Below are 16,360 nucleotides of genomic sequence, written 5' to 3'. Positions count from 1 at the left end.
TCACACTTTCTAGCAAAGTTATCTTGTTCAATTAGAGGAAAGGGGGAGAGAGGAGAGAGAGACAAAGAGGGGAAAGAAAGAGAGGACACGTGTTATACATGCAATTGAAATGTCTCATTTTTTTTGAGAAAATTCACAATTAGTACCTTGTACTTTGGGTTTAGTGCCACTTTGGTCTCCGAACTTTAAAATGCAACAATTCAATACCCGAGCTTTTAAAATGTGACAATCCAGTACCTACCGTTAACTAGCTACTAACCAGCCATTAAGTGGCATTTGAAAAAGACACAAATGCCCTATGAGTGCCATCCAATTTTCTTTATCAACTATCTAAATATTGACAAAAAATTAGTAGTCTCAAATCCTTTCCTCTTATATTCAAGAGAGTTGAGGTCATTAGAATGACCACTCAAACGTAACCCCAACTTTCTTGAATGGAAGAGGCAAGGATTTGAGACCGTTAAATTTCTGTAACATTTAGATGGTTGATAAAGAAAATTAAATGACACTCGAAGGGCATTTGTGTCTTTTTCAAATGTCACTTAATGACAAGTTAACATCTGATTAAAACGAATTTTCCCTCATACATTGAAATGAAATGTTTCTTCCTGTAACTATTATTTCTCAATCTTGTGGTTTGTTTGGGGTTGTTGGGTAAAATTTTGATGGAACCTTTATGATTGTTGCCGGTAGGCCTTGTTTGATTCGGGATGTGTTTATTTAAGCTGATTTTTTTGCAATCTGAAAGCATTTCTGTTGGGAAAGGAACATGGGTTTTTGTTTGTTTTGATTAAGTCAGATAGATAGTAAAATGGCTATCACTTCCTTAGTCTTGCCTTGAAATCCTTCACAGGATTTTGGTTTTGAAAAACCTTGAAGTATGATAAATTTGTGTTTGCAAATAGAACCCTTGCGATTAGAGGTGTAAATCGGGTCAGGTCACATGAAATTGGACCGGCCCAGCCCAGCATGGCACGACAGCCCATGTGTCGTGCCAGGCCTGACACAATGGTCCGTGCCGTGCTAAACCGGGGGTTCGTAGCTCACGGTCCAGCACGACATGACATGACGGCCCGCGTGCGGACATCAGCCCATGGCGTTGCTGGTCATGGCCTGTAGGGCCCGTAGTGGGCCACGCTCGACCTATTCGAAAACTAGTCGTTGGGTCCCCCCCCCCCCCCCTAAACGGCTAGTTTCAGCTTTTTGGAGGTGGGGTTTTACATAAATACCCCCCTAACAGCTATATAGGGGGTATTTATGTATTTTGCTTATGGATGGTAGAAAAATGACACAAATACCCCCCAACAACTATATAACAACTAGTTTAGGGGGTTTTTTGGGTAAATTTATAATAACTTTACAATGACCAAAATACCCCTCCTAACAACTAAAAAACAGTTAGTTTTTTAGGGTATTTTGGGCAATAGAATTATTTTCAATTCTTATAAATAGCCCTATGGCCCCTATCCTCCACCATTCTTCTCATCACACCAATTCAACAATTCTCTTATTCTCTTAATCTCTTCAGTCGTTCTTCTCTCAGTCTCTCATACATTCTCTGCAATTTGAGTGAACTCTGATAGTCTCATAGTCTGATTGGCTAATTGTCTAATTCTACAAGTTAGCAATTTGGGAGGCTTGGAGCCTTGAACGTTGTCACGTTGAAAGACTTTAACCGTTGAAATCAAGTTGGGATTTTGAACCAGCAATCAGGGGTAAGTCCAATAAATTAATTTCATTTTTTTAGAATTAAAAATAAAGGCCAACTCTTCCCAAAACCCCAAGTTTAATAGCCCGATTTAGAAAATATTTAAAATAGAGGATGTTGAAGGGAAGGGGAAAATAGTAGTTTGCCAAAAATGTAGAAAAGACTTTAACTATTGTAGCAAGGGTGGTACTGGCCATTTGACCAAACATTTTCTCACACATGAGAAGGAAGAAGAAATAACCCACAATTTAAATGAATTATTGAAATAATGGAAAATAAATTTTAAAAATATTGGGAGAAGTCAGAGAACATTTCTCACCGCCAATCCCACCATGGCACATGATCCATGATCTATTAACCCCTCCGATGTCTACAGGCTACAGTTCCATCGGAGTCTTGTTTAGTTGTTTTAGTGCAGGACCTACAGGTACCATTATACCAGGGTTGGCTAAATGCAGTCATGATGCATAATATATATTACAACTTTACAATTACAAGACAAAGGAGTTAGGAGGGCATGATACTTCTACATACACCGGATATTTCACCTAAAGTAGATGATGAAAGCGTGAATGCTTTCATCATAATTCATAATGTATATGTAAATTTTGTTTAAATTGTAAATTTTAACAAATAACCCACATTTTTTTTCAATTTATTGTAAGTTTTGTTTTAATTTTATTTAATTTATTTGCTATTAATGTAATTTTATATTTTCAATTTGTAACTATATTGTATTTTATATTTTATTATATTAATTTATATTTTCAATTTGTAACTATTAATGAAATATTTTCATATTTCATTCATCCAAGTATGATTGTATGAAGTATCCAATCATTGTATATTTCAATATTTGTATGCTTTGTAATTTGTATCATCATTCATTCAAATTTTAATGAAATAAAATTCCTATTTGAATTGTTTTTACTTTTATTTATTTATTTTTTATGTAATCATAAATTCGTAATCCATAAGACCATAACCATATCCATATCCATTCAGTCTAGGTCTAGCCCAGTTTGGCCTAGGCCCAAGGCTTGCTCTATGGCCCAGCCCGACACGGCCTAAGCCCACGACATAGCCTGTAGCTTGGCTCTGCCTAGGTTGGCAACATGACACGGGCCCACACAGGCCTGGGCCATAGACTATGTCGGGCCGACCCTCAGAATTTTCATCGAGGAGGGAGGCACAGCCCGCACTTTGCATGGCCGCCTACAGGCCGTGCCATGCCGGCCCGATACGTCGCACTTTACACCTCTACTTATGATGTCTGCCCATACTTGCAAATAGAACCCTTACAATGCATGTCGGGAGGTTTTTCCTTCTCGTTTTCTTTTGGACTTTGCTACTGTAGATAAATATTTTATAATGATATATATTTTGCTTTTAGTGATAAAAAATTAGTTTTTAATATTTTTAATTATGACATCACGGGTCGACCCCGTTCGACCCGGGCGGTCGAATCGCTCACCTGGACCCGGAGTGAAAAAGGGTGGGAAGAGGCAACCTTGAGTATGACTGTTTTCTCTTTCTGCATTGTTGTGACTTGTGAGAAGGAAAAGGCAGAGAACGATGGGTGGGAAGAGGAAGAAGGGAGAAAGCGATGTTGTTGGAGTCGGAGAAGGAGAAGAAGAGCAGCAGCAGCAGAAGAAGAGGCAGATGCTTCCATCGCTGATAAAGAACAAAGAGAAGAGATCTGCTGTTCATGCCAAGCTCAAGCACGAGAAGAAGCTCGAGAAGCGAAAAAAGCTTAAGGCTCGTGATGCTGCAGAAAAAAGAGCTCTCGAACTTGGCGAGGAGGTATTTTTCGTATCCCTTCGCCTTTTCTTCTTCAAACTCCAACTTTCTTTGAACCATGAAGAGAAGAGTAAAATAATATGCCCTGCTGGTGTTTAGGGTTTAGGATTTTGATATTTAGATGATTGAAGGTGAAATTTTTAATACATGTTTTGTTTTAATCTTTTATACAGCCTCCGCCAAAGAAGATCCCTCGTACGATTGAGAACACCAGAGAGTTCGACGAGACAGTCTGCAAGCCCGATGACGAAGAGGTTTGAATTCTCTGTTGTTTCTTGTTTTTCCTTGGACTAAAAGGAAGAATAGATGGATCACTTGAATGCAGAGATAATCGGAAGATTTATTGCAATGAACTAAACGGTCATGTACAACTATTATTTTCTTTCTTTTTTTTTTTTTTTTTCTGTCACAGACGATAGTGCTCTATTACTTTGTTTACGTTTGCAAACAATTAGTTCACTCCGAGGAGTTAATGGTAGGCATCTGTAACTAGAATACAAGCATCAGCACTCAGTATTAGAGAAAAAGAAGAATAATTGCTGGAAGTGGTTTGTAGATAACATTTTTATGGGAAAAATTGAAAACTTTTATCGACATTAAAAAACTAAAGATTAAGCGTCAACAATTTGGTCCCCATCTCCGTTAATAGTTAAACAATTGCTAAACTAACTGCCTATGACCACAAGTCTCTGAAATGGTATAGGATGATAATATGATAGAAAGGTAGAAATCTGAGAAAAGCGACTTACTAGAGAATAGAGGAATTTTGTAAACTCATACAGCCCAAAGCTGTTGAGCTACAAGGAAATATTACCTAACTGATATCATTTTTTTGATAAGTACCTAAATGATATCGTTTATTGAAATTTGTTGAGTCTAGTGAGGAGTGAGTTGCTTCTTATTTGTACGATAATGAACCATTTCTTTTTTGATTGGTATAAATTAGCTTCTCATGCTTCATAATAGTTGTTTGTTGTTGTTATTTATCAAGAAAAAAAGTTGTTTGTCGTTTGAATTTTATTTATTATGGAGGCAAACTTGTACTGAGGGTCATATTGTTTCTTTTCTGAAAATATCTGTTTCTTGTTTCTTTATTATGTTGTATATTCATTGCTCTTTAACATGTTAACCATGATTTATATGCAGCTGTTTGCCGGAAATGATGCAGATGAATTTAGTTCAATTCTTAAAAGGGAATGCACTCCAAAGATATTGATCACCACATGTCGTTTTAACTCTACTGTATATTCCTCATCCCTCTTTATTGATTGTACATAGCATGGAAGCTACTGTACTTTCATAGATTTCTAAAATTTCAAAGGTATTATTATATCATTTGCAAAGTCTATTTTTTGAACAGTTGCTGATTTATTGCATATTTTACTTAATTCACAGAGAGGGCCTGCTTTTATCTCAGAGCTGCTTTCAATCATTCCAAATGCCCACTATTATAAGAGAGGGACCTATGACTTGAAAAAGGTGCTGTGTCTTTGAAGTGTAGCATGTTGTAATATTGTATTACTTAATAATCTGGGTCACTGGGTACAATGTTCTATAGAAGGCATTTTTTTTATAATTTGTGTGTATGTTTCTTGTGTGACACAGATTGTGGAATATGCAAAAAGCAAGGACTTCACTTCAATCATAGTTGTCCACACTAATCGTAGAGAACCAGGTATCAGTTAGTGTTTGCCTATATCCCCAAAGATGCTTTGAATATGTTTTTTTTTTCTTTTTTTAATTTTTATGATGACCAGTAACAGAAATCAAGCTTAATTAATTAGAAATATAAAGTACAACAAGGAGTTGCAGGAATACAAGTCATAGAAGAAACATGAGCATAGCCCCTGCTATCTCACCCCATTACTTGCTTTACTACAGCTGAGCCCAAAACATATCTTGCCTAGTGGCCATAGTTTTCAAGGCGCCAAGGTGAGGCTAGGCGACTGGGGGGCGCCTAGTCGCCTAGGCGATGGATTTTTTATGTTAAAAACATAGATCCTAGGGTAGTTCCCTAGGTACCATAACCATATTTCTTTAATAATTATTCATGATTTTCATAAGAAAAGTATAAATTTCATATTAAAAAAAATATAGGGGCTGAACCCTTATTTTTGTTATAGGAAAAGAAGAAAATAAAAAGTATTGGCAGTAGTAGTAGTAGAAGAAGAATATATGGAAAAGGAAAATGTGCTGATTAGATAAAATTTTTAGTTCCCTTACTTATTGGTTCAGGTTTTTAAGTCTTTGAGGGTTCAATACAGCATTTAGCAATATTTGTGTTGATTAAACCCTAATGAATAAGAAAATAATAAAAGGAAATTAGTATATAAACACACAAAATGATTATTTTAGTTTAATAATGTCTATTTTATAATTATAATCTCAAAAAAGAATGTATAAAAACGTATTTTATAGTAGGAAGTAGAAAACTGTTAGGCGATTAGGCGAGGCGAGCCTCAAAGGGCGCCTTGTCGCCTAGGCGTTGCCTTGACAACTATGGTAGTGGCCCCTTGTTTTGCTAAGCCATTAGCCAAGCTGTTGGCTGATCTTTATGCCCACTGTATTACCAATTGCTTCTCTCTAGAATGCCAGTCAAAACCTCTTATTTCATTTCTGTAGTTCCAGTTTGCTGCAATCCTTCTTGATAGCCAGCTTATAATCACTTTAAAGTCTCCTTCTATAACCAGTTTATCAATTTTCAGTTCCTTTGCCTTTTGCACCCCATACATTGCTGCCTTGAGTTCTGCTTCATGGAGTCTCCTCCAATTGGGCCTGAGTACATTGCAAGTAGGACACAATTCCCATCTCTTATTACTCCCCCTATTCCAGAAGGACCAGGATTCCCCATTACTTCTCCCATCAAAGTTCAGCTTTTCCCATCCCCTTTCTAGTACTTCCAAATCTTTTCCACCTTTGGTTTCCTAGAAGAGGAGGCTCCCATCAAAGATGCTTTGAATATGTCCTCAGTTTGTTCAATTGTTATTTTATGGTTGTGTCTTGATATGTCATATCTTGAACTTATTAAGATGAATTTTTATATGTGAACCCAAAACCCATCACAAGGATTTAGTGTATTAAACTAATATACACCCAAATGAATGATTGATGTCATGATCTATTCTCCTATAAAATTTGTATTAGTGATCCATAGTTATCCATTTCTATGCAACTATGTATATTTCTGTGAAATCTGTTTCTATTTTTCATGTTTTGTGTTAATAATATCTTCCTTTTGGTTACTGATATTTGAAGCCTCCTTTATACTGTAGATGCTCTCCTGATCATTACTCTACCTGATGGACCAACTGCACATTTCAAGCTCTCGAATCTAGTTTTGCGCAAAGATATCAAGGTATTTCATGGACATGCATGGTCTCACAGGCATGCACTTCTGTACTTTTCTTTTGATAATTTTTTTATCAATAATGATAAACTTTTATTAAAATTGTGGAAAAGATGGTGCCCAACATTTCAAGGATTTCGAAGTGAAATCTGAATACAAAAAAAAAAAAAAAATCTTACAGCTTAAAGCTGTCATACGTAAAAGACAAAAGACAAAAAACAAAAACTTATTACTATTCTGTCTCCGCTTCTAAAACTCCAAGACGTTATACTCTGTCCACACCACTTCTAGCTGAAGAATCTGTTATATCAATTGCAGGTCTAGTTACCCATCTTAAATAGCAATTCAGGTTGACCGCTAGATTTTGTGCTTCTCTCAACCTGAATCTCAAAGGCCACGGGGCTTCCTCCATTGGGGTGCAAGTTAGGCAGGGTTAGGTCGGGTCAAGGCCAATCCTAACCCAACCTTAGTTGTTGAACCTCCAGCTGATGACTTTGGTTGGGCTAACCCAATTTCTTCACTTTGTTTTGCCCAAAAGGCATTCTCACTTCTTAACTTTCTTTATCTTAGGATTGGTTAATTAAGGTTAACTATATACAGGGACAAAGTTATGATGCTTTTGGAGTTCCATACTTATATTATACTATAAAGTTTTTACCTTTAAAATTAAAATTATTGATACATATACATGCATACATGCAAATTTATGTGATATTTATATACAAATATGAAGACATGTCAGGTTAGGTTGCCCAAGGCCTTAGCCCTAACCCAACCCAAAGTTAAGGCTGGTACATATTTTTCAACCCTAACCCTAAACTAACCTTCAATCCACCCCAGTTTTTTCAGGTTGAGTTTATGTGAGCCCGGCTCAACTTGCACCCCTAATCTCTTGTTGTAAGTCAACCTATCACTACTTGGCATATGCCCTTGACAAACAAATCCCTACATCCCCCAGCATGGCAAATTTAAGACCTTTTGGGAGAGGTAACTGTTCAGACCCTAGTGACTTGCCTTCTCCAGTTCTCCTACAGGTCCAGGAAAACTTAATAGCATGCTACAACTATGTTCTCTGAAGATTCTACCAATTCCAGATTGTTCAGGGTTCTCTAGGCAGCAGCCATCAAATTAATTTTAGTCTTCCTTCCTCTGGATCTGTCCAATGGCTCAAATCTTGATTATCTATCACTCTTCTATTAGAATGACTTGCAGTTGGACCTTTTCAAAATTGCATCCATTTTATCCCGTTTTTTAATGAAGTTGAAGATGGAAGGGGCTTACAAGCCTGTCAGTGTGCAAAAGGAGCATAGAGAGAAGCATTCTCCCTGGGAAAAAACAAAATACAGCCTAGGATCCCTATATTCGAAAGGGTGGAGGGTGGACAATCTTCATTCCTTTGAACTCCTACAGAAAATTAATGGTTTGCCTTCTCCTGCATTATGGAACTTGTGTTGAAATCCTTGGATTCACAATGACAAAAAAGGCACACACCTAGGTGAAGCATAATGGTTAGCTCATAAAAAAAATGCAGGCGAACCCCCTGGATTCGCAAATGGTTAATCCTCACGAACCCCCTGGATTTGCATTGAACACAATTAACTAGTAGGGAGTATCATTTTAATTATCCATACAATACTCCTAAAACAAATGGTTAATTCATCAGACTTGTTCCATGAACTAGTGATAAGGTTCTGAGCAAAGTCAGTAGAAATGAAGTTTTTTTCTTTTCAAAGAAAGAACATGGAAGATACTCCTTATGGTATGACATGAAAAGGATGTTAAGGATTTTGAAGGCCTGAACAGGATGCCCACAATTCGCTATTCTAAAATTGCAAGTGTGGTTTTCTCATTTTTCCAGGATAGTGAATGGGTCATACTTCTTAATTCCCAATGGATGTTAGTTTCAACTAAGTAATAAGCAAGATATATGACAGAGGATGAACTTTCTAGATGTTGACAAGCAACTTCCATTCTTGGCTTACTATTTCAAGTATGAGTTCCTGGGGTTGCAATGGGTTGAAACTAATTGTTGGAATATTTATATGCTTGCAGAACCATGGTAATCCAACAAGTCATAAGCCTGAACTAGTATTGACAAACTTTACAACACGCCTGGGTCATCGTATTGGCAGGTGAAGATATGATTGCCTGAAATGTAGTTTCATTTGAAGTATGGCTTCTATTTTCTAGCCACTTTTGTTTTTGAATGATTTAAATTATTAGGTTTATACAATCACTTTTCCCTCAAGACCCAAATTTCCGTGGTCGGCGAGTTGTAACCTTTCACAATCAGCGAGACTTTATATTCTTTCGCCACCATAGGTATGTCTCTATTTGCTGTTTACAAACATAAGGAGTTTGACTGTTCTTGCAGGAGGCTTTTGCAATTAGATATATTTACAATATGGTGACGACAAATCTTTCTTTTGTGTAACTAGGTATATCTTTGAGACAAAAGAAATAAAACAGAGCAATTCAGATGATAAAAAGTTCAAGGATGCCAAAGATGAGAAAATACCTCAAGAGAAAGTGATTGCACGTCTTCAGGTTTCACATTGACTGATCTTTTACTTTATTATTTTTTTTGGATAAGTAGTTAAAAGAATGAATGAAGATTTATCAAAAAAAAAAGAAGAAAGAATGAATGAAGATAAATTGCAAAGGTTACTGCCCCAATAAAAAAGGGTCTAAAACAGGCTGATTAAAAAAAAGGTCTAAAACATGATCTTTGTTACTAAGTACACTTGTCTTTTTGTACTAACCAGACAAAAAAAGCTATTCATCCTGTACATTAACTGTTTGTCTATGTCAAATAAGGTAGGAGATAAAATGGAAATGTTACATAGAAGTGTCCTCAAGAACCCATGTCAGACTATTTATCCAAAAAAAAAAAAGAACCCATGTCAGACTCTGTCTTGTATGAGTACATGCAACATTGTGGACAACTAAAAGTTTAAGCAAAGTCTTATCAATGACATGATCAAGTAGACATTATTTATCTTCCAAGATTGACTTGTTTCTTGCCAAATATATCAGCAAATGGCAAAGGAAACAAGGTTCCTTCATATATGATCATCAGTGCCGCGAACTTTCAGTGACCATTTAAGTATGACCTAAGGCTGCTTGGGTTGCCTCAAATCTGTTTATTTTATTTAACAATTTATATTACCTTATTTTTGCTTCAAAGTCTACCATTTTCTGAGTCAGCTTGATGAGGAAGATAATGGGCTGTAGATCAGGGATAACATTATTTTCTGTTAGCAGCCAATAATTATAGTTCAGTGACCTTACAACCATCTCCCCACCCCATAAAAATATAAACAAATGCAGGAGTGTGGCCCTCGCTTCACGCTGAAATTGATTAGTCTGCAGCATGGAACATTTGACACCAAGGGTGGCGAATACGAGTGGGTTCACAAGGTAATATATTAATTCCTTTCCAAAACTTGGTAAAATTAATTACATCATACAATATTTTTTTGACCATATACTCACTACCTACGCATGGCTTCTTGTCAACTTTAGCCGGAGATGGATACAAGTCGGAGGAGATTTTTTCTCTGACTTAGCTTGGAGAATTTTTCTTCGTGGTTCTACACTTGCATTGGAGAGAAGAGAATATTTTCAGGCTCGGAAGATTTTGTCCCCTTTCTTCCAGAGATTTTTTAATCTCTTGTGCGCTAAGTTCTTATGCGAGTCTTTGAGTGTTCTAAATTTTGTTGACCAATCTGAGATGAATAAAAGGTGATTTTCGCAGTAAATTATTTGGCCCTATTATTGTACTACTTTATGCAAATGATGAACCAATCTCATCTCACCATACCTCGAGTGGTATTAGGTGGGAATAGCTTAGAGCCGACCTTGTATGCGGTTTCAGTGATCACTCCCTGTAAGGAATCAAACCTCCTTTCCACCACTAGGGCCTCTATCTGTGTACTCGTCAGAAAAGAATTAAAACATTCATGATGCTGGAAGACGTGTACCGGAAAAGGTTGAGACTTTGATAAATTAAAACCAATGTTTTAAAAATCGACCTGGAACCAGAATCGTTATGGCCACCGGTTTCTGGGACGATGGTTTGACCATCCAGTGTGAATGGATTGCCCGTTCTGATATAAAAAATTTAAAATTAAAATAAAAAACAGCCAAAAACTGTTGAATGGGTTGAAAGGATTGACGGTTTGACTATCCGGATCAATGGCTCATTGACCGATTCAATGGTTTTGGCCGAAGATTGGGTTTGGGGGAAAATAAAACCGGTTGCCTGGATGGTTTCTGGTCCAAATGATTTGAATGTCTGGGTCAACGATGGTTCAAAAACATTGATTAAAAATTAAAACCTTTGTGAATTTCGATGAAAAGCAATGCCTTTATTAAGTTTTTCTCTTATCATAATCGAACCCTTTGTAAAGCTATGTGAGGTGGACACCAACAGGAGGTAACTATAATCTGAGCATCACCTTCAATAATAATGTTTTCAGCAAGAGAAGCCCTTCAACCAACAGGAGGTTAACTATAATCTGAGCATCACCCCTTCAATAATAATGTTTTCAGCAAGAGATGTCCCTTTAACCAACAGGAGGTTAACTATAATCTGAGCATCACACCTTCAATAATAATGTTTTCAGCAAGAGATGTCCCTTCAACCAACAGGAGGTTAACTATAATCTGAGCACCACACCTTCAATAATAATGTTTTCAGCATGACCAACCCTACTACCTGCAGAAGTAGAACTGTGGGCCACATCAACATTACTTTTAATGCAACTTGGAGAAGGGGGAGACCAATGAATAGCAGGGGCTCTATGAATGAATTGAGGGAAGTTCTTTAACGAAATTAATGAAATTCCTATCCATTTATTTGCGGTGAAATTTTCATTTGCATCAGTGATCATGCATAGGAGTACAAATGGACTAAATGTAAATTTTGGCTTTTTTTTTATTTGACTTCAGTTTGTGTGTAATAGAGCATCTATTTATTTGTTAGGAGTAAAATGATAAGGTCCCCACTTTATATGAAAGAGACTGAAGGCAAGAGAAAGGTTTATTTGCTAGGAATAAGGTAGGAAGCAAATTCATGTAATCTCTACTTTTATACGAGAGAGAACCAAAGAGGAAGGTGGTCCAAAATTTTCATCAGTATATATGTTGATAGACTTCCACAGAAAGCAGAAGGCAAATTACAAATTTCAAAGCTTAATTCTGCCTCAATAGCCTTTGCAACTGAGCATGTTTTCTGTTATTTTCTTTTTTTTTTTAATTTCTCTGACGTGATGGTTAATTCTCAAATTGTTGATAGACCTTCACAGAAGTAGCAAGGAAAATGGAAAGTTTCCAGGCTTAGTTGTGGCTTACTAGCCTCTACAATTTTTCTGTGACATGCAATTCTTCTCAAATTGTTGTTAGACTTCCACGGAGAATGTATATATAGTAAGGAAAATGGAAATTTCCCAAATCAATCCTGCCTTACTTAGCCTTCTAGAATGCACTAGAACTTTTTCTCTTAAATTCAATGGAATGCAGGGCTTTTCAAATTGTTGATGCAAAGAAAACAGAATGCAGAAGGTTCTCGGACTTTAACTCTCCCTTACCAGCCTCAAGAATCAAGGACTAATTCTGCCAATGGTCATGCCGTTGAAGGATATGTTCCAAAGTAGATTGTAGTTTTCAGCATCATCTTCCATCAATCTGCTTCCTTGATGCAGTAGGGTGAACTCTTCTCCAACAGCATTTTAATTTCTTTTCAATCTGGTGATCCTTTGGAAACATTGCTCCATTACATGAGCACATATTATATTCTGATGCAATTCTGGGCATAAATTTTCAAGCATGAGCAAGAACCAGCTCCTATTTTCTGTTCTGAATCAGAATGCTTCTCGATCAATTGAACGAGTTTTGCTCTTCCCAAGGCCACCATGTCAAAACAAGGGCAATGCCAAAGATATCTTCATGATAACAATGGAAACTTGTCAACTCCAACACTTGCTGAATGAACTACAATAAATAAATTAGCACTTAGACGTTTAATGTTAGTGCCCATTTGGGAGGGCTGAAGCGCACCAGTCATTTGTGAGCACCCACACGGACAGCCTATAAGTTATGTTTGGTGAAAAATCCAAAGTCCCAAACCGACTGTCAATCAGTCATTTGAAGGGTTATCTGCTTCAGCCTCTTTTAATAACATCCGGGGAGCTTCAAGGTAACTGAATCAGCCTAGATGAATCTTCAGTTAAACCCTCCCAAACGGTCGCCTAGTGCCCATTTGGAGGGGATGAAACGATGGTTTTTTTCTTGGCCTTCCAATTTTCATATTAGGCCCCACATATAAGTTATGTTTGGTGAAAAAATCCAAAAATAGGGGGTGCAACTTGGGTAGGTTCAAGTTAGATCTTTTTTTCAAAATTTTTAAGGGCCCCGCCCAAAGGCCCCGAGTCCAAAGCAGTGTAAAATGCTAATTCAAGGCCAACCCAAACGCCCCGAGTTCAAAATTTAGAAAGGCTATTTGCTTCAGCTTCTTTGGTTGGCCTGTCCCGGTCCTTAAAAGCAGTTTAACCAGCTTAGCTGGATTTTCAGCTTAACTCTCCCCAACAGGCCTTTGAGCTACCTTACGCATGAATCCTTGCATCTTCACTTTGCGCCTCAGATCCTTCGCTGCGATTTCTTCAAATATGGCCATCCACTATGATTCAACCATTGAGAGATTTTCAAGACACCAGTGACAGGAAAAAAAAACCTAGAAACTATGTGGAACGTCCTAATACTTGAAAGCTACAACAAGCAAATGGGCTTGAGGTGGTGCTACCTTGAATATTTTTAATTTTCTGGATACCTTAGTACCCTAGGCTCAGTTTGGGAAGAATATAAATACAAATATATATAATATTTACAAAACAATATATAAGGTTTTTGTATTATACACATTACAGCAAGGTTCAAAGTATCGGCCTATATCGGCCGATATGTATCATGCCGATGGTTTCTTGATACACCCTTACAGGGATTATATTGGGTCAGGCCATGATTCAGAGGATAGTCGGGACTTAAACCAACCCCTTTGAATCAATTTTGAAAAAATAAATAAATGAAACATAAAATAAGCACCATCGGCTTATTGGCCTGCATCGATACTTTAAACCTTACATTGCATAACACATACACAAAGATGCCAAGACAAAATAGATTCTATACCTAGACAGATGACTAAAGAAACCATAGCAAAACTCTTTTTGTAACAAATCTTAGACTAAAAGTGAGGCCCAATATATATATATATATATACATTTTTTTTTCGGGTAGGAATAGCTAGCACTGGTTGATCGGGTCATCAAGTAATAAAGGATCAAGTCACCGTGAATGAAATCGCCTTGTATTTGAAAAATAAAAGGGGGACTGGTAGGCTTCGTTTTGGTAAAAGCTTTTCAATGCAAAAATCTGAATCAGATACAAATTTGCACCTGGTTCAATTCTACATCCATTTATGATCATGATTTGCACTTTTATCTGTTGCAGAATTTGCATTTTTGTCTTATTTCCACCCATTAGATAGTGCAAATTTTGCATCTAATACTGATGAAAAATTTACACCACCTTCCTACTTTGGTTCTTCACATATCAAAAGTGGGGACTATGTCAATATGCTTCCTGCCTTACTCATAAGTAGGGTGAGTATGAGTCAGTTAAGTTTGTCTCCATGGCATGGTAGAACCTGAAATTTACCATATAGCGGTTAGTTCCAAGTTTTTGGATTGAAAGATAACCTATCAAGATCGGTTCTGGCCTTGGTGGCCTTGGTGGTTCTAGGGTCTACTTCGGACCTCAGCGAGACCTTTGTGGTGTTGAGGAAGTACAACATGAAACTTAATCCTAACAATGTGCTTTTGGCGTCACCTCAGGCAAGTTTTTGGGTTTCGTCGTCACTCAACGAGGCATAGAGGCCAATTCAGAGAAGATTCGGGCTATACATGACATGGAGCCACCTCGATCCATCAAAGAAACGCAAAGGTTCGCCGGTTGAGTGGCTGCCCTCAACCGATTCATGTCGAAGTCGGCAGGTCGCTGCATACCATTCTTTTGAGTCGTCAAGAAGCTGAAGGACTTCTAGTGGATCGAAGAATGCTAGAAATCCTTTGACAAGATAAAGTCCTACCTTGCTTCGCCCCCTCTGCTCACACGGCCTCTTCCGGAAGAGACCTAGCTCCAGCTCTATTCTAGTGTGAGAAGACAAAGGAGTGCAGAGGCTGATCTACTATGTCAGTAAGGTCCTTTGCGACGCCGAGACCAAATACCTCGAGGTGGAAAAGCTATCATTCGCATTAGTGGTCTCGGCCAAAAAACTCAGGCTCTACTTCCAAGCTCACAACATCACGGTGTTGATTAGCAAACCTCTCAAGTTTGTACTCTCCAAGCCTAAGACCTCGGGTCAATTGACCAAGTGGGTCATTGAATTGTCCGAGTTTGACCTACACTACCAATTGAGGCCTGCCATCAAAGCACAAGCCTTGCCAGATTTCTTGATGGAGTGCACGTTCACCAAAAACCTCGCCGGGTTCTCGTAAAACATGAGGGACCTCGGCTAATCTGGAAGCTATTTGTGGATGGGTCCTCTAATGCTAAAGGGAGTAGAGCAAGCCTCATACTTCTCACCCCGGACAACAACGAGGTGGAATATGCAGTAAGATTCGGTTTCCCGGTCTCCAACAATGAAGTCGAGTACGAGGCCTTACTCGTCGGACTACAACTTGCCAAAAACCTCGAAGCCGAGCACCAAATTTGGCTAAGTACTTGGTGATGAACCAAGCGAATGGGGAATACAAAGCCAAAGAACCAAATTTGGCTAAGTACTTAGCCTAAGTGCGAGAGGTCGAGAGCTAGCCCACCACGTTCAACACCTTGCCCTACAACAAGTTCCACGAGCCAAGAACATGAGGGGCTGACACCCTATCTAAGTTGGCGAGTATCTCGAGACCATCCTTCGACCACACTATGTGTGTTGAGAAGCTAATGCAACCCAGTATTGAAGAGATGCAAATGCTTCCATTCCAAGCCGAGTCCTATTGGATGGACCCCATCCTCGTCTATTTGTAGTATGAGCAACTTCCCTTCAACAAGAATGAAGTGAGAAGAGTCTAGTGGTAGGCAGCCTACTATGTTGTGCTTGAAAGAAAACATTATAGGAAGTCCTTTACCTTACCATACCTCTGATGCCTCCGCCGAGAGGAGGGCGAGTACATGCTCCGAGAGATCCACGAAAGCATATGTGGCAATCACCTCAGAGGCAGAGCCTTAGCACAAAAAATACTAAGGCAAGGATATTTTTGGCCGACCATATAAAAAGATGCCACCAAGCTAGTGCAAAAGTGTGGTCGATGTCAGAGACACTCCAACATCTCCCATAAGCTAGCCACAACCCTCTCAACCCTCAATAATCCATGGACCTTCTTCAAGTGAGGAATGGATCTCCTTGGACTCTTCCCTTAAGCCACTAGGAATAGAAAATACCACATCAT

At 38.1% G+C, this 16,360-nt stretch overlaps 1 protein-coding gene across 1 annotated transcript; it reads left to right on the top strand.

Moving 5' to 3' along the window:
* Window positions 1-3,214: 3,214 nt before the first annotated feature.
* On the top strand, window positions 3,215-10,615 carry LOC104587036 (uncharacterized). Its single transcript, XM_010244468.3, has 11 exons — window positions 3,215-3,511; window positions 3,682-3,762; window positions 4,655-4,750; window positions 4,904-4,987; window positions 5,114-5,183; window positions 6,781-6,863; window positions 8,907-8,986; window positions 9,078-9,176; window positions 9,293-9,401; window positions 10,185-10,274; window positions 10,380-10,615. Exons 1-11 carry the CDS (start codon window positions 3,284-3,286, stop codon window positions 10,416-10,418), a joined length of 1,059 nt encoding a protein of 352 aa, XP_010242770.1. The 5' UTR covers window positions 3,215-3,283; the 3' UTR covers window positions 10,419-10,615.
* Window positions 10,616-16,360: the final 5,745 nt, after the last annotated feature.

The sequence above is a fragment of the Nelumbo nucifera genome, chromosome 5 (assembly GCF_055504915.1).
Source record: "Nelumbo nucifera cultivar China Antique chromosome 5, China Antique-T2T, whole genome shotgun sequence".
Taxonomy (NCBI): Eukaryota; Viridiplantae; Streptophyta; class Magnoliopsida; order Proteales; family Nelumbonaceae; genus Nelumbo; species Nelumbo nucifera.
The sequence above is the reverse complement of the archived record's forward strand: the minus strand, read 5'-3'. Positions and strand labels throughout refer to the sequence as shown.

What these genes read in the sequence shown, in the direction of transcription:
- LOC104587036 (XM_010244468.3), top strand. Translation starts at nt 3,284, where the DNA reads ATGGGTGGGAAGAGGAAGAAGGGAGAAAGCGATGTTGTTGGAGTCGGA. An exon ending in GGACCTATGACTTGAAAAAG is followed by an intron (nt 4,988 to 5,113) that starts GTGCTGTGTCTT and finishes TGTGTGACACAG; the next exon opens with ATTGTGGAATATGCAAAAAG. An exon ending in AATACGAGTGGGTTCACAAG is followed by an intron (nt 10,275 to 10,379) that starts GTAATATATTAA and finishes TGTCAACTTTAG; the next exon opens with CCGGAGATGGATACAAGTCG.